The sequence below is a fragment of the Watersipora subatra genome, chromosome 3 (assembly GCF_963576615.1).
Source record: "Watersipora subatra chromosome 3, tzWatSuba1.1, whole genome shotgun sequence".
NCBI lineage: Eukaryota > Metazoa > Bryozoa > Gymnolaemata > Cheilostomatida > Watersiporidae > Watersipora > Watersipora subatra.
Window position 1 is genome coordinate 59,705,421 of NC_088710.1, and position 23,855 is coordinate 59,729,275.

Genomic DNA, 23,855 nt, shown 5'->3' on the forward strand with positions numbered 1-23,855 from the left:
AACAATTTTGTTGTATTTATTTCAGCAGAATTTATATTTTCAAATTTTTTGTTGTAAATGTGTTCTGTTTAAAAATCAGAGTTTTTATTAACATAAAAACAAACACTTGCTTGTTTAAAGTCATAAACATTGAGACATCTGCAAGTTGAAGTTTTGTTGTAAAAAAGGCAGCAATTTTCTTGATATACATAGTCGCTTCCTTCACATTCAATTCTCTCATCTTTCATATGTTTTACTCAGCTATGAATGAAGTCTTGCTTGAACGTTTTGACTGGAGACTCCGCAGAACTAGTTATGAGCGAGTGTGCTTTAAAACAAGGATTCGTCACAACCTTATCATCGCACAGCTGACCTTCAAATAAGGCTGTAACTTTTTTACTTTCCTTTTGGGCAGGCAAGCTGAATTTGAACCCTAATAATAGCAACTGTCAAAGTACCCTGTATGACATTAACTATCTTGCAGACATCTGATAACAGGTGCCCACAAACATACCCAAAAAAGATGGATAGAGGCTTTAATCCGACTCCGGATTTTCAAAAATAATTTGCACCGCACCAACAACAACTATCTTCCTTATAAAAATATTTCAGACTGCAAACCTTTCCTACTTACTAGCATTGTGTATCTATTGTTTATAGAGCAATATGACATGTATTTCTACAAGCTCTCATCAAATATGAGGTCAGTTTCCGGTTTAATGCAAAGTTTACTAAGAACACATTGTAACCAGTTAACAATGTTATCTTCATTGCTACCACTTTATAACAACACATTTAGAGGCAATCTTAGTGTCTCCAACATTGCAGCAGTAGAGTATTACGCCACTCTCCCTACATTTTAGGTAAGATTAAAGTCTCCATATGAAAATTGTTTTTATATAAAACTACAATATAATCTAATCAATAAGCTCACACACGATAAAAGGTTAATAAGACAGTCACAACTTTAAACTTCGTAAATCAAACATTTCCGCAATAAACTGATATTATCGACTCATATCTCAGCTCACCGCTCACTTTATATTGAGCTCTGTTGATGAATGGTTAAATCTCAAAAAAAGCAACTACGTAAAGATCTTTTTCAAACATGCATGCTTTAAGGTTTATATTAAAAGTGGTCAATGATTAATAGAGAATCAAATTAACATAAAATGACATAAAAATCAAAATACATAAAAAACATATTTGGCGTCATAAGAAATTGATAATCAAATGCCTTCAATCTACAACCAGTACTTGAATTATTTAAATAATATATATTTAGTGGACAACAAAAGTTTATTTTACTTTGCAGTCAATGATTGTAGTGATACGTATATACTATTGGTATGTTATAGTATGTTGACACTAACCCACCCAATTTTGAACCTTGACCAAAAAGAACCAAGCTGTACAAAGTACTATAACCCTCCCTATTTTCGATCAAATTCTTGTAGCAAAATCTTAAATAAATTTGTTTCTTTAAACAGGGTGTATAAATAGTGATATATGTTACACTAAAACTAAATGCAATTATTTAACATTAATGTACATAGACTAACAAAATAAAATTCACAACAACCATAGAGAATGTTTAATTAAAGTTTCTTTAAATTCGTGTAAGTTCCCGATTTTAAATTAGTTGAGGAAACATATTTGCAAGAAGGAATCGGTTTGTTACTCTCTAATACAGCAATAGAATTGTAGCTGAAAGAGTTTGTAAGGCCAGAGACTCCAATGTAGTCGATAAACATCTCGTCCTACATCAAAGACATGTATTATTGTTGCATAGAGATACTGCGAAAACAACATACCAATAGGGATTGTGGCCAGACCACAGGATAAACATATAATACATACAAGCAGCAAGACGTCCAAAGACCTCAAAAGATCCAATAAATTTCACAATTGGAAGAATCAATCATAGAAAATGCCTCAGCACCAGATGAAGAACATGCCAAAGACAAGTCAAAGCAATTAAACTTACTAACCACTATTACCAAAAAACTACCAGAGAAACATTAGAGATGAATCAAATGAGTACACATATACAGATCTGCCGCTTCTGTCAAACACGACCTAGATACCAGGAGTAAGTCACGAGCTCCGCCCTATATGTCTACACAACGCGCACCAGCTGAAGACTTACGCAAACAAGATATCTTTACACACCTGATATAGAGCCTTAACACTCAACCTACTGGCACAGGCTAACCCTAACCGTGTCACATGCTAGACATCTATAAGAGAAAACAGCTCCAATGACTCAGCATCTCCATCTATCGATTGTTCTTTCTTCCCAAAGTCATCATTGGACGCTCTCTCTTCTGCCTGCAGAGGAGCCCCTCACTCTCTCTCTCTCTCCCCCCCTCTCTCTCTCTCTCTCTGCCAATGGAGCCTCATTCTCCTCCACCAGCTGAGCCTCTTCTGCACTACTATCTCAAATGCCAAAAAATCTCTACCTATAGACTGTCACGACTCTCGTTTGACAGTCGAGACTCACATGCGTACGAAACTGAGCAAACAAACATGAACGACCGTTCGAATAAGGATGTAACTTTTATTAGCTCTCCTAACCTTTTGTCATTAATATTGTTGTTTTAGAATTTGGTTAGTTGTGCATTTTACTTGTTGACTTAAACAATAAAAAAGTTACTTTTACTTTTACATTATTGCTTACAATATCTTAACACCTTCACTTGTACCTGTACCAGTAAGAACCAAATTAGTTCTCACCAATGATATACAGCCCCCCATGGGGGGCTGTATATCATTGTTCTCACAAGCTAAGCAAAAGTGCACAAACTAAACGTAGTCAAAATAGAATACAATGGCTAAACAATTTCAACACTGATGTTGTGTGTGGATTCGGATTAGTTATTCATAACATAATTTCTCCACATCCACCCATAAAACTATTATTATTCTTAATACTATTCGAATATAGTGAAGACGATTCTTGTCAAGCGAGGATTCAACGGCAAGCTTTCTTCGCAGTTTTGTATAAGAATCACCAGAGCTATATTGTAATAAACGATATGATTGGATGTTACTTTTTAAACAGCAACGCAATACGCTTTGCAAAGTAATTAATTTTATTGCCTTCAACGCATAAGCGCATTGATGTCTTTTGTGTATTTTACATTGTCATTAGGTTATTTGAGGATGGGAGATGCTGGAACTTTGGAAAGTATTACCATCAATCATCATTGATAGTAAAGTGTACAACTCAGCATAATAATAACGAACGTGCAATTACAATATTCTGCTGTTCGAAATGCACGACACAACATAGCATAGTAAAGATCACTCAGTAACAGAATTTTGTCAACCAAAAATATGTATATGTTGCGTGCTGTGTTAGTTAACTATAAGCGATGAAAGTCAAAAAATGCACTAGAGAATCTGGATGCTTTAAATCTGACACGATTTTAAGCTTGTAGTTCAACAATAAAAAACCAGTTTGTGTTATTTATCTGAAAAATGTGCTCGTAACAGTCAAAAGCTTTTGGAAAACTAGCAACTGCTGAGTTGAAATATCTCATAGTATTAACTCTTTTAGGCCGTGTGGATCACATCAGGTCGTTGCGCGCCTACCGATCCTAATTTCATAAGCCATCACTATTTAACTTAATATGGGCATTTGCTAGCCAACTGGCGAATATACAACACTGCTATGCAAAAGTTGCATATGTTACTGCAAAGTCACTATGTTGATATACCATAATATCAATTGAATTCAACTATAGATTGCGAATAAAATGAGGCTGAACTAAAATGAAAATCAAGACACACCTCCATGTCTTGAGCTGGGCATCACTTTTGCCAAATAATTATAGTGGCCCGAAGTTGTACACAATTGTAGAATAACAGTCACAATGATATCTGTATTAATTAGCAATGTCCTATTTTAATTGAAGTTATTGAACAATGTTGCAAAAAGAAAGAAAACTAGTTTTAAATACTAATGCAATACTCATAGGATTAGCATACTGGTGATCAGATCATCAAGCTTTCAAGTCTTTTCATGCCAATGAAAGACTTGAAAGCAATTAAAGGTTGACTTGCAACAAAATTCACATTACAGTTATTTGGTATCATAAGATTCACCATTGTGTTGTAGGTGCAAAATATGTGGGAATGTGATTACAAGCTCTTTAAAGCTCAAAAACGAACAGTTAATTGCAGCCACACGAGACCGCCGTAGTTTGGATTCGCTTTCAAAAACGGCTCAAATGGGACGTAGTTGTTACAGGATGGTTTCTGTTTACACTTTCATGCAACCTCATTCGTCGAAATATTTTCACAAATATACTTCACGCATTCAATAAAACTATGTCTATTGTTCTTACGCGTCTATTTTATCATCATTGTAATACTGTCACTTTTAGCACTGATATCTTATAACTTACCGTAAAAAATCGTTAAACTTTTAACCTTAGTGGGAAGGAGTACATATCATTGTCTGATAATAATGACGAGCCTGTTGGTCACCTGTGATAATCAAAAAATGCTGCAAAAATTATTTGCGAAGTATTGGGTCACATGATCAGATTACGACTTGACGATTAAATAATGCTGAAACAAAACTGTAAAGTAGCGAGCATCTATATTTGATATGGGGTCTTCGGTAAAACCCAAAGTGTTTGTCATAAACTAGTACTACGATAATTTTTCTATTAAGCTTTTTATTGGCCTTTCAATTCACGTGAGAACTTCACGTGACAAGACAATAACCAAACTGTAATGACTACGTCAGATAAATAAACAAATTCCAATCTATGGCGGCTTTTCATTTTTGAGCTTTTAAGAGCTTGTAATCACATTTCCACATTTTTGGCACCTACAACACAACAGAGTAAGACATGATGAATCTTTTGATACCAAATAACTGTAATGTGAATTTTGTTGCCAGTCAACCTTTAAAGGAATTGTCACTGTAGAAAAAAATAAGTTGCTGCTCTAAGGTAAACTTATTTCATGAATGCACATACAAAAGTTTTACGTGTCACACAAATGCACCTATCACAAAAAATGACAAAAGTTTATTACTCTGCATTTCTCATCTAATTTTTGTGAACATTAAAAGTAATCTACTTTAATAAAAACACACATCAATGTTGATTATCATTCCCTCCTATTGTTACTATATACAAAGTGAAGCATTAAGATCTTACCTTTGTATAAGTATATGGTCTTTCACTCACATTTCCAAGTCAGCCACTGGCATAACAAATGCATTTTGACTGTCAGGTTATCATAACTAAATCTTTGACCAAAAATTATTTTAGCCTTAGCTATTTTTAAATTCTATCATTCTTACATTCTTTCCCACATACAAATAATTTTCAATATTTTTATGTAAACGACAACAAATCATCATTTCAAGTAGCATTTGCAATAAAAAAACAATATATTTTGTTGATTTATAATCTAGATCATGTCGTCTCTCTCATTTCTGAAAGCTTCCGTGTTCGACAAGGCGTTCATGTGATGTCCATATCAAATATGAAGTCAATAAATCAGCTGCTATCACAGTAAAGCCATGAAATACAAGATTAATGCATTTCAATATTCTTTTCATATGTCACAACTACAATAGCTTGGTCTCTGTTAGCAACAACGCAGTGATCTGTTTTGTGGCAAAAAGGATCGTTTTTGCAATACTAAACGAATAAAAAATCTGAAAAAAAACTTCTGTAAATAAAATTTGGAATTTTGTTTGTAGCTTGTGTCTGCTTTTGTTTCTGCTTTCTAAATGTTTTCCCAGAGTGCAACAATTTTCTTTTACTGCCATGGTAATCATGAAGGTAAAAAAGCTAACTCACTAAAACTTCATCATTCAATTGCTGGAAGGACTGATTAGTAATTATCATGAAATAAGAGAAAAAAAGTAGGCTGTCTTAGTCTTACTTCTCCCCCAGCAAAAAGAACTGCAAGACATTTTATAGATGCCATTCCAAGTGGAAAAAGATGGAAGTTTGCAGTGTGTGCTAAGACAAGGCAACACGGGCAAGGTTATAGAGGAACAAGAATAAGCACATGGTGTCAAAACTGTGGTGTAGGCCTCTGCAAGGGCAAATGCAAGTGCCATGGTTAGATAAACAGTTATATAAAGAATTGACTTGAAACATGTTTATTTGTATTTACCTGTATCATAAAAACATAATACACTTGTACAATATTATAAATAAGAGTGGATCAATGATTTTTTTAAATCGATTTGTGAACAATTAATTTGCCCAGGAGGTCCCAAATAGCCCCAAAAAACTCGCCTGTGTAAGGGTTAACATAGGTCATCTTATATTTTTTATATTGGATCGTTTGTTACATGTTTTTTAATTATTATGGCTAGCTTCTTCATGATACCCTAGGACACTTATATTTCGCTAGTATTTAGTTTCGTGAGTAGCACACAGAGTAAAATTTCGCTGCAACTTAATTTTGCGGCTCTGATGAGTGCGAAAATATAGTGATGTGAAAATAAATGCAGTGGAAAAAACAGATTACAATCCTCAGGTCCAGTTTGCTAATAAGAAAAAAATTCAATTTGAGACTAGTTCGTATTTGTAAACCACAGGTTGAAATGTGTGGGTGAGATCGGCAATTCAATTTGATCACTTGCTGCCATTTGTTTCTTAGACTATCAATGACGTCTAGGTCCCTCCCGCCGTGACTTTTACACTCGAATCCCAAGAAGAAGAAAATAGATAGGTAACAACCAACTTCACAACCAAAACTGTATAACCCTTACGCTGCCATAAACGCATTTATGCGTTTTCTAGGGGCCACCGCCATAAACGCATTTTTGGACTTTCTCAGCAATTGTCTGGTAACCTGATTTTATTATTTGTTGACCACATAACCCACGGTCTTCAAGTGTTTTATGAAATTGACTGTGTTGTCCGAAGATTTCTCTATAAAATCAGCCTAAAACAACGAAGCAATTTTAAGCTTTTGTTTGAGAATTTCTAATCTAAAAACGAACATTTTTCTGTGAGTTCATTAACTACCCCGCGCGAGTCATAAAACAGGTAATTAGTTGTTGGTGACATAATAGCCAATTTAGATTTTCGTGATTATACAGATAATTAAAGTAGAACTTGAAAAAATACTGTATACATATCATGAAGCAATATCGGCGATTTCGGTAAAATGGCTGGCACTAGGCCGGTAGCGAATTTGTACATGGTTGGCAGTGGAAGAGATAATGTGGTTGGACCTGATGAGGGTTGATATTGTTTTTAGTTGGTAATAAAATTCATCACTACAATAATTATTCTGCAATTTTATGACTTCACCTACCAGACTTTCATCCTCATCAGTTACAAATTCGATGACTAAACTGATATAATCTTAATTTGCTTTTCCATGCTGCTCAGTCGGTGTATTAGCTATAATGAGTTTACCAAAAATTTCCCATTGATCCCAACCACAGACGAAAATTGCCTGCATTTCTAACATGACGATTTTATTGTGGATATCAATGAACAAAGCTATTTAACTTCGTGTTTTCGCTCGTTCGTTATGATAGTTTAGTTTCGCTCATTAAATTTTCGCGAGAGGATGACACCGCGAAAACGCGAAAGTTAGATGCCGCGAATACATAAGTGTCCTAGGGTAACACATTTCAGGTGTTCTCTGCATCACTTTCGCTTTCTCGTAATAATTCCTAGGCAATTTCTGAGATTTTTTCAAGAATTGATTCAAAGATTAATTGAATTCAAAGATTGCTCATATATTAATATTATTGTTAATCTCCTAATATTATTTGTTGTTGTAATTCTAAGAGAAGCATTGCCTTCAATCCACTGAACATAGTACTGTTACTCCTACTAGTTGTTTTGTCATCCTTGATTTTAAGGGTACGATCCTGTCTAATATTATGTGAGCTCTGTCGAGCTAAATTATGTAAAGGAAAGCTATATTCATATGTGCTGATTTATTCAATGTTTCAAGGCTCTTATATTTGACATATGCTTTCTTAAGTTTTACATTGTAAGTTGAAAAAATTGGATATCAGTGTTTTCCCATGTCGACATATGATTATTTTTAAACCGTGACGTCTTCTATTTTTTCGCAATGCAACAAAACATGGTGTTAGCTTACAGTTGCCACGACCCTTATGTACTCAGTAGACCAGTACCAGTGTACCACACTTTAGCAATGAACAACAAACTTGCAGGATTATTGTTTCATTAAACTTATTACTTCATTAATAATTGTTCTGACAGGCTGTAGATTAATAGTTTCTAAAGCAATGGACTATTAGCAAAGATAGCTGCAATACGAACTTCAAAAATAGTAAAACTTAAATCTCATGCAATTAATCAAAATTGTACTTTATTTTACTCAAAATTTTGTACAATATTGTGATAGGTGACTATGTGGCTATTCTGACTTTTGATTAGTTCATTAGTTCAATTCATTTTTGCTGTTCTTCAAAAGATAATCATCAAATATCTAGCATTTGCGAGATTAAGCTTAAGTAGAATGGAAAATTCCTCGTTGGTGAAATCGAAGGAAAAGGGAAACATAATGGACAGAATTTAGCTTGACTGAAATAATGTTGTGAGCATCTTAACAAAATCACTAGTGTATTTTATATGCATTTTTTTCAATCTGTAGTAGTGACATTTACTTCAAGTAGGAATTATTCAAGAAAAGTAAGACTACTTCTGTCACTGCTAGGCACTAGAAAGCTCATTTGGAATGCTATAACACTGTCAGCCATTTCAGTTATTTAGGGGTTTCGGTTTTGTTTGTTCACTTGACAATTCTGATTTAATATTTGTGTAATAAGCTACATATTTTGATATGCAAGATTGGAACATCCAACTCGAATAGTATTGCAATAATTTAATTTCAATCAAAAGATTTCAATTTTTTGTCGTAGTTTCTTATTGTATTATTTAGTGTATGTAAACCTGCTATTATTTATCTTATTAACACCTCCAACTTATAGTTTTACCATTACAGGTTGAATGATGAGAGTTTTATACAGAGCCACAAGATCGAGATCTCAGCTGTGTGGATGCTCTGCTGCTGCAACTGCCCAGTGCTGCCAGACACTTAGTAAGCTTTTTGTCAAGCTTCAGATGGATTATCACTTTTGTTTAAATTATACTTGGAATAAAATTGTGGGAGTCCTGGTTGAGGATTACAGCTAGAGTGAAAAGGAAGCAGCTTTGAAGGGGTACTATCAGTGCTGTTTTACTTTAGTTCAACAGTATTGAGTTTATGACCCATACTTGGACTGGTAGGATTAACTGTTGCTCAAAATCATCATGAATAATAGTTATAATATCTGAAGAAAATTACACTTTGTTATCTCACAAGATCCTTCAGACAATCACAAGTGCTGACAGTTATAATCAGAAACAAGTCATCTATATATAGGTATACTAGCTGTACCACCCGACGTTGCCCGGGTAATAAAAAAGTCTTTGGACAGAAAATTGATTTGTATTTAACATATAAAAACGTTTCCCTTTCTTACTTTCAAACTGCATATCATGAGAGAAGTGTTTTGTGTAGTTGAAATAAATTAAGAGAGAAATAAAAACAGCTGTAAAGGTTTTAAAACTTTGTCAAACAACTATGCCTTTCAAGCTAGTAACCTAGCATATTGCCTATGGATAATTCCACTAAGCTAGTTTATAAGGCTAGGCTTCTAATGACCATAAGCCATGACTTTACATCTGCATTGTTGTCCAGCTCAACTGTTCTAATAATAGCTATCGGCGGACAATCAATCCTACAAATACACATACGGACATACTTTGAGAAACATATACATGTATATAGAAGATGAATTCATATAGTCCTTTTATATACGTATATCTCATCTGAAAGTTTGTTTTCATCTGTTTAAATATCTGTCTGTTCAGCCATAGCTACTGATATCTTGGATTAATATCTTGAATTAAAATCTCGCTTTCTCCTAGATTTGAACTCATGATTATTCCTACCACTGGTTTGCAGTGCAATTGTTTAACCACCAGCCCACAAAGGCTCTTGCGATTCAAAGCTGTTACTATATACTCTACACACCCTTTGCCCAATTTTACACGCTAAATGGCGTAATAAATGAAACTCAATTAACTCTATGAAACAATGCTGTTTCGTCCTCGTTGTACTAGGGCCAATTTGTTTTCCGCAAAACGATATCAACAATAATTTCTCTCCAAATTAAAATTTGGCGATTGTATCTCGGTTCAGTGCGTTATTGTAAAAAACGAGTTCACAAACTGATAAGTGATAAAATTTTAGTTAAAATTTTACTAAAAAGTATTCTAAAACTTCCTTTAAGTATACTTTCAGTAAACTAAATTCGTGTAAGTTAGATTCAGCGTTTATGTTACGCATCTGTCTTGAAGGTAAAAACTCTGCAAGTAGCACATTGTATTGTAATGTTACATTTTGCAGATCATAACCACAAAATGTACTTAAAAGTTAATGTAACTATAGTTACTAAGGCTAACAAATTGTTTTGTTACTATTTTTTTAATGATGATGATTTTTACCAGGCAGTGATTACATTAGATATTTACTATAAGTTTCTATACCATTATACGATATTTTCGCCTTATGATGCCAACACTGAAACGAACTAGAATCATATAATTGTATACCCAATGATTTTTCATTGTAATCGTAGCAAAACAGACGGTATTTAGCCATTACTTGCTAATAATTTCACATTTCCATTTAAACGCCTTTACAGTTGTATTTTTCTTTCTAATTTATTTCAACAAAACACTTCTTTCATGATATGAAATTTAAAAGTTGCAGTTCTTTGACAAAGTTTGAAAACCTTCACAGTTGTTTTATTTTTTCTCTTAATTCACTTGAACTGCACAAGAAACACTTTTCCAATGATACGAAGTTTAAAAGTTAGAATGGTAAATGTTGTATTTGTTGTATATAATGTTGTATAATGTTGTATATAATGTTGTATAATGTTGTATATGTTGATTGAGAGTAAATTTTCTGTACAAAAACTTTTTTTATTATCCGTCCAAAGCCGGGTGTCCAGCTAGTATATATACATGTATATAATATATATATATATATATATACTATATACATGTATATAATAAATCTCGGTGTTTGTCTTTTGTTGGATTTTTTGTTGGCCCTGTGCCCAGTTATAGCAATTAAAATCTAGCAATAAAAACCTGTTTTGCAGAGGATTCGATGTCAGTACCGTCAGGTCTGACGACCGGTGATCTAAACCATTACACAACGATTGTTCATTGATCGGAGTAATTAATGATTGTTATTACATTAATTACATCGGTTAAAATACTTGCACTTGGATCACTTGGGGTTGTTAACTAGCAAAGTTTATCGTTAGGCTTAAGGTAATAATTAACAAGCTGGCTTAAACCATCGCTATTGTTTTAATAAAGATTCAGATAACTAGCTTAACTAGAGTAAGTTTCTCAAATTCATTGGGTACTTATGTTATTCACCGTGCAATGGTGGGCATTCATCTTGCATATATACATTACACACAGAAATAAACCTTCATTTAAAAGTTAGAATGGTAAATGTTGTATGTGATGATTAAAAATTAATTACAAATGCAAAAACTTTGTTATTACGTGTGAAATGCTGGGCGTTCATCTAGTTTTTAGGATAAGCCGTAATGCACAACAATTATAAACATAGATAACTAATAATAATTTTTTTCAATTTAATTATAACCTAATAATTTCAAATCTTAGTCAAGAATCTACTTCATCTTTAGTGCCAGTTGTCCATTCAATGGTCAACCTTATTACCCGAGTAACAATTGTTTAATTAAATGATATTTTCTTGTTTTTACTTTTTATAGTTTTCATTGCATCTCTTGTACAATTTTGGATGGCGGAGGTTCTTCTCTGCCAACCAGTTCTGCTTTATGTCATTTAGTCTACTTTTAGTCAAATGTAAACAGTTTAGACCGTAGGCCACCCTTGAGACACAGGCCTTCAGACACCTCGTTCTTAACTATAGGCCTACCTCGTTCTTGACTATAGGCCTACCCCATTGAAAGTACAACCATGATATTTTTTCCTGTAAATAATTTCATAGGGTTGACTACAGCAATCAAGCCTTGGATTCCTAACATCATGTAGTTGTGCTTACAGTTGCCCGAGCCGATCGCCGCTACCATCATTTGAGTACGCAGGCTAGCCCTCAGCCAGTCAGCTTCTCTCCTTGCATATTGGATAGCCTTACGAGGTCTAAGTCACCCACTCGGGCTGCTTCTTTATCCCCTTCTTCGTCTTTTGCTGAACCTTTACTTCTTAGGAGAGGAGGGCGTTATCATGGAGGTGGTGGGAGGTCCTTTGGCGCTTCATCAGGCGCAGGTCTGTGCTATAAAATAACTGTAATATAGAGGCTGATGTTGTGTCATCTTTACATATAAATCTCAATGTTTGCTGTCTGTTTGTTTGTCTGTTTTTCTGTCGTTCGTGTGTCCAGTTATAGCCATTAAAACCTAGGAACGAAAAATTACTTTGCACTGGATTTGAACTCGGAACCTCTGGGTCTGCAGGCAGACATTTTTACCAAACTACACTTACCTGTCCTTGTCATTTTCATATATCTTGTCTGTCCTAATCTAAAATATATTGGTTCGGTATTGTATTCCCAATGCGTTGGTTCGACGTATCGAGTTGTATTACCACCTTTATCTCTAGCCACAATTGTGGGTCACAAGCTAAGAATGCGCTGATTATTATTAATTAATATTACCTTTTGCGTTTGTTTTTTGGAAGTTTTTTAAAAGCCTAATACTCATTACCTTGTTTTTTAATCTGCTCTTTTCAAATGTGCCGTTTTAATGCCAGGCTTGTCGGGCTGCTGACTGACTGCATTCATGCTGAATGCTCGGGCAACGCCGGATTTCAGTTAGTATTATATATATATATATATATATATATATATATATATATATATATATATATATATATATATATATATATATGCACATGTATAGACATCATTATAATGTAACAGGGGATGACAGTCATTCCTCATCTGGTAGAGGTTCTTCAAGTGATGGCGGTAAAGGCCCCCCTGTTCATCACTGTCCACACTGTGGGGAATCTTCACCATTGGAACCGTTTCTCAGTAAGTTCTGTTGGTCGCTCTCTTTCATCGGACATCATTCTTGCTCATTTTTAATTTTATACCTTAACACACTCCACCTTCCGATCCCATTTGTGCAGTTTTTTCTTTCTCAGTGCCTGTTGATTCTCATTTACTTATCACCAATGGACCACTCTCTGCTGTAGGCTCAACTTCTAGGTATATGAAGTGCTCTAAATGTGACAGCATTTTTGAGCAAGAATCCTTCCGACTTTCTAGTCAATCAGAAGATGCTAGCAGTAAAAATAGAAGGAAGCCTCCTCCTCCTCCGAAGAAGGTACCTTAGGCTTTTGTTTCAGTTATGAATGGGAAATAATAATCTATATATATATAAATCTCAGTGTTTGTTTGTGTGTCCAGTTATAGTGATAGGATTTGAAATCGGAACCTCCAGTTTTGCAGACAGGCGTCCTATCCATTACACTACGCGCCCAACTCGCGATACCCATGAATAATTGTGCGCATAATACTTACTAGACCTGCCAATCATTAATGCCACTTGGTTAAAATAGCATGCTGCACTCTTGAGCTAGGACGTGTGAAGATCACGATTGCGTGAGAGATCATGGTGCAATCTGTTTTCCTAACACTGGCTTCAGGGGACGGACACGGACTTATTGTAGTAAAGATCTAAACTAACTTGAGCTTTTTAAATTCATTGGGTAAAAAAACTTACCCAGTTAAAAATAAATTTTCTATGCAATAACGTTTTTTATTTTTTGTACAACGCTGAGTTTTCAGTTAGTTGATAAATATAAATAATCTATATATATATATATGTTTCCATGTTCTCAAATCTAATCCGTTTAGTCATATTTTATGGGTGTTGCTTGGTTGAAATCCATTTTGTTAATCATGAATTTTTTCTTTCCTTCAGGCGTAGCCTGACGTGTCTGCATCGTATTTTTATTCGTCTGTTGTAGATATACTCCTACTTGGACAAGTTTGTGGTAGGACAAGAGAAAGCCAAGAAAGTTTTGTCTGTAGCTGTTTATAACCATTACAAAAGAGTACATAATAACATACCTTCCACAAGTTCCAGCAATGACTCCGCCCGTCACAATACCAATGATGCACTAGTTGATAGCATTAGGCATAGAGGTCAGTCTGTTTATATAATTACAGGTTGCCTTGCTCATAGAGTTGATCAGTTTCACAGTTGTAAGTTCCAATTATGTTTCTTTGATTGAGAGAAGCTGCTTGATTCATTTAATGCCAGCAGCTTTACATTTTACTATTCAGTTATCTCTAAAGCTGCGTTCACACCAGCCGATTTCATGCCGATTGTCTGGACGATTTGGCCCGCTGGCTGAGAATTGCCTCGTGCGAAAAGAGCAAACGAGACCGATTTTGTCCAGAGATAAATTTTATCGGGCTGTGCCCGATCGATGGACGACTCTAGACCGATTTTTAATTTGAGTAGCCAATGAAATCACTTTCACAGCGAATCACACGTTGCCATTTAAAGTGAATGCCTTTGTTTTCACATTTGTACACATTTTTTGTCATAGCATCAAACGCAAGTAATAATTCTGTTGATATCACCCCTGAAGGGTGATATCAACAGAATTATTGTTCACGTTCAATTATTATAGCGACGGCATAATAATTGAAGCATGTGTTTCAATTATTGTGCTGTTGCTATAATAGTTGAAGCAGATGATGTTAGCAAAAGATCCTCCTCTCTATCGTTATCTATCAGTAGTGCTGAACTGGACAGTGCAAAATATTTGGTAAACTTGCTAAAAACATTCACAAAAAACTTCGTACAAAACCGTCCATATGTAAATTTTGACTCACTAAAAATGTATCAGCTAAAGTTATCTGGCCCTGCAAACAAAAAATGGCAAAATAGTCCACTCTCGGTCCAAACTCGTCCTGGTGTGAGAGAAAAATATCAGGCTGTTAACTCCCAGAAAATCGTTCGGATATTGCCCACAAAAAGACGGTTTGCAAATCGGCTGGTGTGAACTCAGCTTCAAACTACTTTCAACTGAAGCATTCCATTTAACTAGTTGAATAGGTCTTTGTACAAGCAACGTTTGCTGGAAGCAAGTGTTCACTTTCATGAACAGATAAACGCTGTCTAGAAGTGAGCCAGTAACCTTGTGTTGTCTTATCATCAATCTTACATTTATTAGCTGGGAAATTTAATTCTTTTCATACAGAAACTACAGTTTCTGCTTATTGTCTCAGTTTTGCTTTATCTCTTTAGTTTGCTTACCTAAGCCAACTCGATATGAATGGCTATCACGCAGTATTCACATTACACTGATGATGGCTCGACACTTTGTCTAATTATAGTTGGATTAAACTTACGTTTATTGTGAAGTTGCATTTGTTCAAAGCGCTTTATCACACATTGTAGAGTTTAGTCAGTTGCCAGGGCTAAGCACTGTTCTAGGTCCTACACCGTCACCCCAGTATAGCGCAGATGAAGTTGTCGACACAAGGCGTGCTGGTAGTGACATACTAGATTCTGACAAGTACAACATGGTGCTAGACAAGTCTAATATTGTCATGCTCGGACCAACTGGTTCAGGTGGGCTAACTAAGTCAGTATGTTTTCAAATACCTTTTTATTGCACAACAAATAAATTTTGGATTGTTAAGTTTTGTAAAGGTGCCCTTCATTGCGGATGTTTTTATAAAGATGTCCTTCATCAAGGATATGTTTCTGAGATTGTAATAATACGGCAGAAAGACACTTGCCTTATCACTTGTTATTTCTATGCAGGTAAGACTCTGCTGGCACAAACATTAGCTCGCTGTCTGGATGTCCCATTTGCCATCTGCGACTGCACCACTCTCACGCAAGCAGGCTATGTTGGAGAGGATGTTGAGACAGTAATAGCCAAGTTGTTGCAGGTACTCATTGCTCTGTAGCAATTTGCCGAGCCTTGTGTCTCAGCTTATACAGTCTTATTGAGTGCTATTTGGGTGTGCAGAAATGCTTCAGTTTACTCGATGCAAACGATCTTTAGAATTCATGTGCTATTCTGCAACGACAAGCAAATTTACATCGTAAATCTTTACTACTGTTCGTCTACTAATAATACGTTATTATGTGTAATACTCTTGAGGGTTTAATCATTCAATTATTCAATATGGATTTGTCTGCTTTTTTCACTTGGCTTTAGCCTAAGTGTTTACCACATTTACAGAGAAAAAAGCTGATAAACATATGTCACTTTTTTGTATTACTAAACATGCTTCAAGTGTTTGTGTTCTAAACATGCTTCAAGTGTTTGTGTTCTAAACATGCTTCAAGTGTTTGTGTTCTAAACATGCTTCATGTGTTTGTATTCTAAACATGCTTCAAGTGTTTGTGTTCTAAACATGCTTCAAGTGTTTGTGTTCCAAACATGCTTCAAGTGTTTGTGTTCTAAACATGCTTCAAGTGTTTATGTTCTAAACATGCTTCAAGTGTTTGTATTACTAAACATGCTTCAAGTGTTTGTATTCTAAACATGCTTCAAGTGTTTGTGTTCTAAACATGCTTCAAGTGTTTATGTTCTAAACATGCTTCAAGTGTTTGTGTTCTAAACATGCTTCAAGTGTTTGTGTTCTAAACATGCTTCAAGTGTTTATGTTCTAAACATGCTTCAAGTGTTTGTATTCTAAACGTGCTTCAAGTGTTAGTGTTAGAACAGTTGTGCCACTCATTTGATCTCACCATCTGATTAATTTTTGTGCAGGATGCTGATGGTGATGTAGAAATGGCTCAGCAAGGCATGGTATTCCTAGATGAGATAGATAAAATAGGGGCAGTTCCGGGAGTGCACCAACTAAGAGACGTTGGTGGGGAAGGTGTTCAGCAGGTGAGGCTGATGAATTTGCAGCTGGGTGCTGTTTCATTTCCTTTTGTATACTACTCAGCTAGCGCTGGAATTGTTGCAGTATCACCCTTCAGATGTGCCATCTAGTTTATCCACAAATTTATCATGTCGTTTACTATTACTGATTCTTCAGTGTTTGTATGCAGGGCATGTTGAAGCTGATAGAAGGTACACTCGTCTCTGTGTCTGATAAGGGTGCCAAGAAGTTACGTGGAGAATCTATCAGTGTTGATACAACTAACATTTTATTTGTTGCTTCCGGTGCTTTCAATGGCCTAGACAAGATAGTCAGTCGTCGAACTTCTGAAAGGGTGAGTGAAAGTGTATCGTTTACTCAGCTTGTTTCATTAGCATTTGGGCATTGAATTCATCTGCATTTGGACTTGTTTTCATTGACTTATAGTTTAGTGGATTTGGAAGTCCCGAACCATCAACTGATGATAGTAAAGCTGTTAACAGTGGCACGAGTTTGTCTGGTACACAGTCTACAGATCAAAGTTCAGACCTGGAAGATCTTCAAACTAAGGACAGGCATTTGTCAAAGGTAATGCTGTGTTTGTTAAATGTTCTTCGCTTTTGCTAAGTCGATTTGACTGATGTATCTCTGCCTTGTTATTGTTTCATATTACAAATATAACAAATTATAACATATTATAATATAATAATAGAATGTATGATATCAGCAATACTATCAAGACCTATGTTGGTTTCCTTTTTGTTTGTTTGCAGGTCGAGGCACAAGATCTCATATCTTTCGGTATGATACCAGAATTTGTAGGTCGATTCCCGATCATCACATCCTTTCATAATCTAACTGAAGACATGCTCATAGAGATTCTGACTCTGCCTAAGAATGCTCTTGTTCCACAGTTTCAGCTTCTTTTCAACATTGACAAGGTCGGTGTACGTCTTGCAGCTGTGCTGAGGCTTTGTACCATCTAATTATTCCTTCATTTACCTTTTCAGGAAAAATGACATCAATAATAGATCTCTGTGATTTTGATGGCTGGGTAACATGTAGGTATTGTTTCCTCCCGCTTAGACTACCCAGCTCATGATACAAGACTTCTTTTTATCTTAGCGCATTTCTTTACTTTAGTCATGATATAAATAAAGGTAGCATAAGGTGAATGACAAATGCTAAAGACAAGAGAATGCAATACAATATCACTACAGCTATTTAGATCACAGGTTAGAGTTTGTTAGCAGTAGTCAAATGTTAGAAAACTAAACATTAAGGTAACAAGCTCAATGAGCTAAAATGTGGTTTGGTATATCTTAAACTGAAGGGATGCCACAGTTTATGGTAAATCGAGATAATGGAGTAGTATGTAAATGATCCATTTTTTTCATTGATTATTCTGGTTTTTTATGTAGGTGGCACTAGATTTTACTGATGATGCGTTGAGAGAGGTTGCTAAGATTGCCCAAACTCGCAAGACAGGAGCTCGTGGCTTGCGGGCTATTTTGGTGAGTTCACTTTGTGTCTCTAGTCACCAGGCCATGCATCCAAGCTTGGCAGAAAATTATTAATGTTGCCTCAACAATTTAGATGTGAACCGCAAGTGCTGCTAATTTGTATTTGAAGGTCATACGTATGTCGTGTGTCAGGTATTTTACTATTCTGATAGGTAGATTTAAGGAACTGTTATTGCTGATAGCTGTGAGAATGTGGAATATGTTTTATGGAACTATATAGCTTGTCCTGAGGGAATATGTCGTATGTCCAGTTTTGTACGTGAGTTTTTAGATATGTTAATATTCATCATTATGTATCGTGTCTCTCGTAGATAATGCTTTCTACTGCACCTTTGCCAGTCATCAAGCCGCATGCTTGTAGGAGAACATACTGCTGGACACCATGTTTGAAGTACCAGGGAGCAATGTGATTGCAGTGACAGTTGATAAAGCTGCAGTGCTCGGTACCAGTCCTCCTAGGTATACTTATAGCCCAAGTACCTCTACTGAAGAAGATGCTTCACTGGACACTCCAAACATGTCTCAAAAGAAGAAAGCTTTGTAGCTATGCTTGCAGGCAGTCATCTGCAAAAACCCGATTCATTTCCTTTCGGATATGACTAAATACATGTATATTTTTATCTCTGATGAATTATCGTTGTACATCGCTCCATTCTGGCCCAGTAATATAGTTATATATTGAGGTTTCATTAGATTGTATGAATATACTTTCTTATTAAGCAGATTCCTCTAACCTTCTCTGCTGATAAACTTCAAGCATTTCAGTTAGTTGTATGTTCTGTTTCATGTAGCAAAATACCTCGAATTTTCATGATTTGCCTGCATTTCTGTTTAATTTGCGATTTTTGATGGCAGATTCAATGGTGCAACTGACTTGAAAAAATGATTTTTAAAATTATATTACCATTGTAAATTATAACTATCAGAAAAGGTTAGTGCTGTTACCTAAAAGCCTTGTCATACAATATTTCGTTGGTAGTGTAACAGTCCTGAAGCCTGAATTTTTTTCGATATCAGTGCTGGAAACGACCCTTGTAAGGCTCAGAATATCATAATACTCAATCCTAACACTAGATCACTTGCCTGTTTGTTAGTGATAAAGTGTCAGAAGAGATCTATGTATTTATAATTTTCATGTAGACACCTTCAAGCGCAGGCAATGCATACAGATTAACGACTCTTCATGAAAAGAGGTAAGACAACTGCTGCATGTTTGTAAAAATCATCAGTTTTGTCTCTAAAATGACACCCCAGGACTTCCTGTAAACAGTTCAACACTTAAATGAATACATGAAACAATAATAACTTTTTATGCTTTGCATTGTTCATAAATATACCAAGACCTATGTTGCTGGCATGCTTATGGAAGGGTGAGTAGAATTTAGTAAAAGTACCATTTATCAAAAGTAATATTTTCTATGCGCTGCAAACTACTTAAAAAAACTGCCCACACGAGTGAGTTGCTCTAATAGACTAATTGCTTATAATAAGCCGATTGTTTCAAGCTAATGAATAATGAACATTTATGAGCAGTTGGCCAATGAGGTCATAGAAATTATGATAAAATAATAAAGATGATATCAAAGGTCAATAAAGAAAATAATAAAATAGTGATGCGCTCATCAGAGTAGTGTAGTAGCACGTATCAAAAGTGTCACTCAATCTTTGACAGTGACGCCTGAAGAACTTACAAGTAGAGATATGTCAGCCTAAACGATGTTGTGGAGTGTGTTTGACCTTGAGCACATATTTTGCACACAACTCTAGATGGTGTTTAGCTTGGTAATGTTTGCCGTATACAAACACTCACTGTAGGATTCTATCCATGAGTATATAATACGGAGGCAGAGACTTTGGTGCCTCCCTAGTTGGTCTGTTGATTGTTGTCACACACAGCTATACTAAAACTAGAGCTGCATGAGACAGTATTGGAATTATCCGTCCTTGATAAAATTTTGCAAGGTTCTTTGCATTCATTTTATGACATTTCAGCGAAAGTAATCCATGAACAGCAGACTTAGATTTATCTGAATTACCATGCTCGTTGAAATGCAAATGATTATTCATGTTCAATCCAAGAAGCTTTGCAGATTGAGTTTGATAGACATGAATGTCGGTGATTTTTATTGGTTTCTACAGTGATGTGTTTAGCTGTAGAGTGAAGAACATATGTTGTGTTTTGGTGGTGTTGAGTTGCTGGTGGTGGGTGTCACACCAGGAAACTTATTAGCAATGCCCTGCATGTGGTTCTCCCTGATTTACTGTCTATTAGCACACTACTCTGTTCAACTAGTTGATAGAGTGTAGTGTGATCCGCAAACTCAAGTGATTTATCTGTTAGTGCCAGATCAGATACATAAATATTCTACAGGATTGGTCCAAATACGGTACTCTGAGGAACAACAATAGCGGTAGATACTGCCATATATTTGATTTTGTTATAGGTTACGCGTTGTATACGCCTACATAAGAAATGAATGATGATTTTCAATAACGTGGATTGACTGACATTAAACTTAATTGTTCAGTGAGTACATCTAGTTTTCTGAAAAGTCCAGAAATAATGCTTGAGCACCATAATTGGAGTTGTCATCTAAATATTGGTCCATGTCAGTAATATGAACAATTGCATCTGTTGTACTTGTGTTTTTGGTATATGCATACTAGTTGAACTCAGTTAGTAGATACTGGTAGGCTAACAATTCGGGCTTGATTACATTTCTGAGTAGCAAAGTAATTAAATCCAAAGTATTTAAAATCTTTGTATTAGTATGTTTTTGAAATAGGGCAGATTTCAGCTTTTTTCCAAATATACGGGAATGTACCTGTCTTCATGACCTGTTTTCATGACCTATTTTCATGACTTAATAGCAGTTGGTTCTGCCATTGTTACGCGAGTGAATGATCTGATCATCTATGTGCACTTAATTTATAGATGCAGCTAGTTAAGGAATGTAAGGGAGGGTATGTAGGGGCTTAGTACTTTTGTTTGTTGTTACATCGACTAGATAGCAGTCAATAAAGGTATTAGAAAGATTGGCGTGGAGGAGCTTGTAGAACAGCTAAAACTGACCACAGATATGATGCTTGCAGATTTTCTAATATTAATATATTATAATTGTATATTATGATTTATTAATATATCTACTTTACATAATTATACATACATAACTGTGATGCATGTAAGCATACATATGGAGAAGTGTTATGTTTATTTTTTGTGCAGTTTGCAACTACTACTGTTAGTTTCTCAACTTGCGTTGGTCAATCAATCATATATATTATATCTTTAGAGGATATCTGTCTGTAATAGAGCAGTTGCTTTTATTATAATATTACTTGAGGTATTGTATGCGCACAGTTACTAAAAATAATTATTGAACTGACTTTTTACCTTATTTCAACTATAACTTTAGTACATATATACATCTCTGTCGAGCAGGTAACACTACTCTATAGATATACAGCAAATAATGTCAGTGTTATGTATATAAAGTACTAGGTCGCAAGTTATCTTGTATTGTAAATTATTTTTATGTTAACCTATGTATTATATATATATTTTTCAATGTTTGCCCACCCGTCTGTTCATCCGTACTGCAACTTAGTTTCATGCTAATTTATGTATTATATATATTATATATATAAATCTCAAAGTTTGTTGTCATCTGTTCCGATCTCTGCCTGTCCAGTTATAATTATTAGAAACTTGAAATGAAAAGCTCGAGACGTGCTAGATTTGAACTCATGGAGATTGCAACCAAATGTTTCAAACCACACATTTAAGCACTGATCTATAGTTCTTAGCATTCTATTGCTCTTATCATATATCGTATATCGTATGCACACACTAAATGTGCACTTCTGATCAACTATCATTATCTTTTGCATTTGTTATTTTTTGAAATTATTTAAAAACTACTTTTTTGCTATTGATACTTATTTTTTGTATTTGTAATTTTTAAATGTGGCGTGCCAATTTCAAATGAGTGTTACACTTCTATTTTTGATTTTTCATAAATTCTGATTGCTAAATCGGTAAGAGTGGCTTTTTCGGTTTTGGCTGGTACCACCATGCCTTGCACTACCTGAACTTCGCTGAACAACAGCCGGCCATGTCTGTCCTTACAGGTCAGGAGCCGACCGTCCAAAAAGACCACAAGCTGCTGGAACTCCGTACCGCATTGGTGTGCCACCATAAAGGGCATTCTTAAGATAGGATCTTCCTAATGTAGCTCACCACAAAGACCTCAGTCTCCACATTACAGAGTCATATGGGTAGACATATGGTTTCATAGAATTGCAGCTGGGTCCCATCGGCCATAAGACTTCGGCTGTCTTTCTTCTTGGACGAGTTCTTCACGCTCAGAAAGAGCTTGTCAAACACTTGCTTATACAGCAAGTTAGTGGTACACCCGGTATTCAGGAGCTGGACGGGCCACCCCTCGAATTTTCTGAGAAGGAAGTGGCTTGTAGAATGGGACTGGTTCAGAGCCTGTGCCTGATCTGTCTCGTACATCTTGTTTCATAAAGCAAGATTTTTAGAGACGGACACTCCTGAATCTGACAGATCAGCCTTATGCAGTGTCCTCCGAGTCTAAAAGAGAGGTGTAAGGCGAGTCAGGCCAGTCGTTAAGATGAGCTTCTGACCATGCACTGGCTGCAATCCTTCTGGCTGGTCTCCAAACGCACCTCTTGCAGCACAGCCTGGTGTGGCTTGATTCGACCGACCTGCCCTTCAGAGCCTTATAATAATTGTGGAAAGCTATGAACAAAGTCTTTTTCGCCACCATCTCTGCCAGAATGGTAGGCGCAGACTTCCTCCATCTCGGCTCTCCATTAATCGTCGGGTTGTTTTGGGCTGGAGCTCCTTCTGGCAGAACATCTTCAATCAGCTGGTTGGAGTATCTTTTGCCTGGTTGAGATCAGCACGGACCCTTAGAGCAACTAGTCGGCACTACTGTTGCGGCCCTTTGCCATTATCTCAGTTATGAGGCTTCTTGCTAGGACTGTTCGCATGAACGTGCCCCTGGCCTCCATATCCCCCAGCATTGTAGGGGTTTCCTATCAATGCCCTCTTGCAGTTGATCTTTTCATGTTTCACTGCAGGTGCTAGACTTGCTTTGCTATCAGCTGCTGCATGAGCAGTGCCAGCTGGCTGACAGTTAAAGTCTGAACCATTGTAGTCCTTCCCTCTTGTGCTTCTTTCACAGACCTGTCTCTCTCCGACTGGCAGCCCTTCAACTTAACCTGGAGGAACTCATTCAATTCAGCCTTCAAAATAATTTCAGTCTTTTCTGAAAGGTAGATAAGCTACTTAACATTGCATATTTAAAAATGAGCTCAAAAAAGCGCGATAACAACGCTAACTTGTGATAAAATTGCGCTTTTTTGAGCTCATTTGTTTCAGCGTTC

The 23,855-nt window shown here is 35.8% G+C and overlaps 1 protein-coding gene across 1 annotated transcript; it reads left to right on the forward strand.

Annotated features, from left to right (window-relative positions):
- The first annotated feature begins 8,941 nt into the window (after positions 1-8,941).
- On the forward strand, positions 8,942-19,164 carry LOC137392127 (ATP-dependent Clp protease ATP-binding subunit clpX-like, mitochondrial). Its single transcript, XM_068078756.1, has 13 exons — positions 8,942-9,054; positions 12,117-12,338; positions 12,991-13,104; positions 13,269-13,399; positions 14,046-14,223; positions 15,491-15,664; positions 15,860-15,990; positions 16,821-16,943; positions 17,108-17,272; positions 17,365-17,505; positions 17,691-17,858; positions 18,339-18,431; positions 18,802-19,164. Exons 1-13 carry the CDS (start codon positions 8,964-8,966, stop codon positions 18,982-18,984), a joined length of 1,914 nt encoding a protein of 637 aa, XP_067934857.1. The 5' UTR covers positions 8,942-8,963; the 3' UTR covers positions 18,985-19,164.
- The last annotated feature ends 4,691 nt before the right edge of the window (positions 19,165-23,855 follow it).

What these genes read in the sequence shown, in the direction of transcription:
- LOC137392127 (XM_068078756.1), top strand. Translation starts at nt 8,964, where the DNA reads ATGATGAGAGTTTTATACAGAGCCACAAGATCGAGATCTCAGCTGTGT. An exon ending in CCAGTGCTGCCAGACACTTA is followed by an intron (nt 9,055 to 12,116) that starts GTAAGCTTTTTG and finishes TTGTGCTTACAG; the next exon opens with TTGCCCGAGCCGATCGCCGC. An exon ending in ACCATTGGAACCGTTTCTCA is followed by an intron (nt 13,105 to 13,268) that starts GTAAGTTCTGTT and finishes TCTCTGCTGTAG; the next exon opens with GCTCAACTTCTAGGTATATG.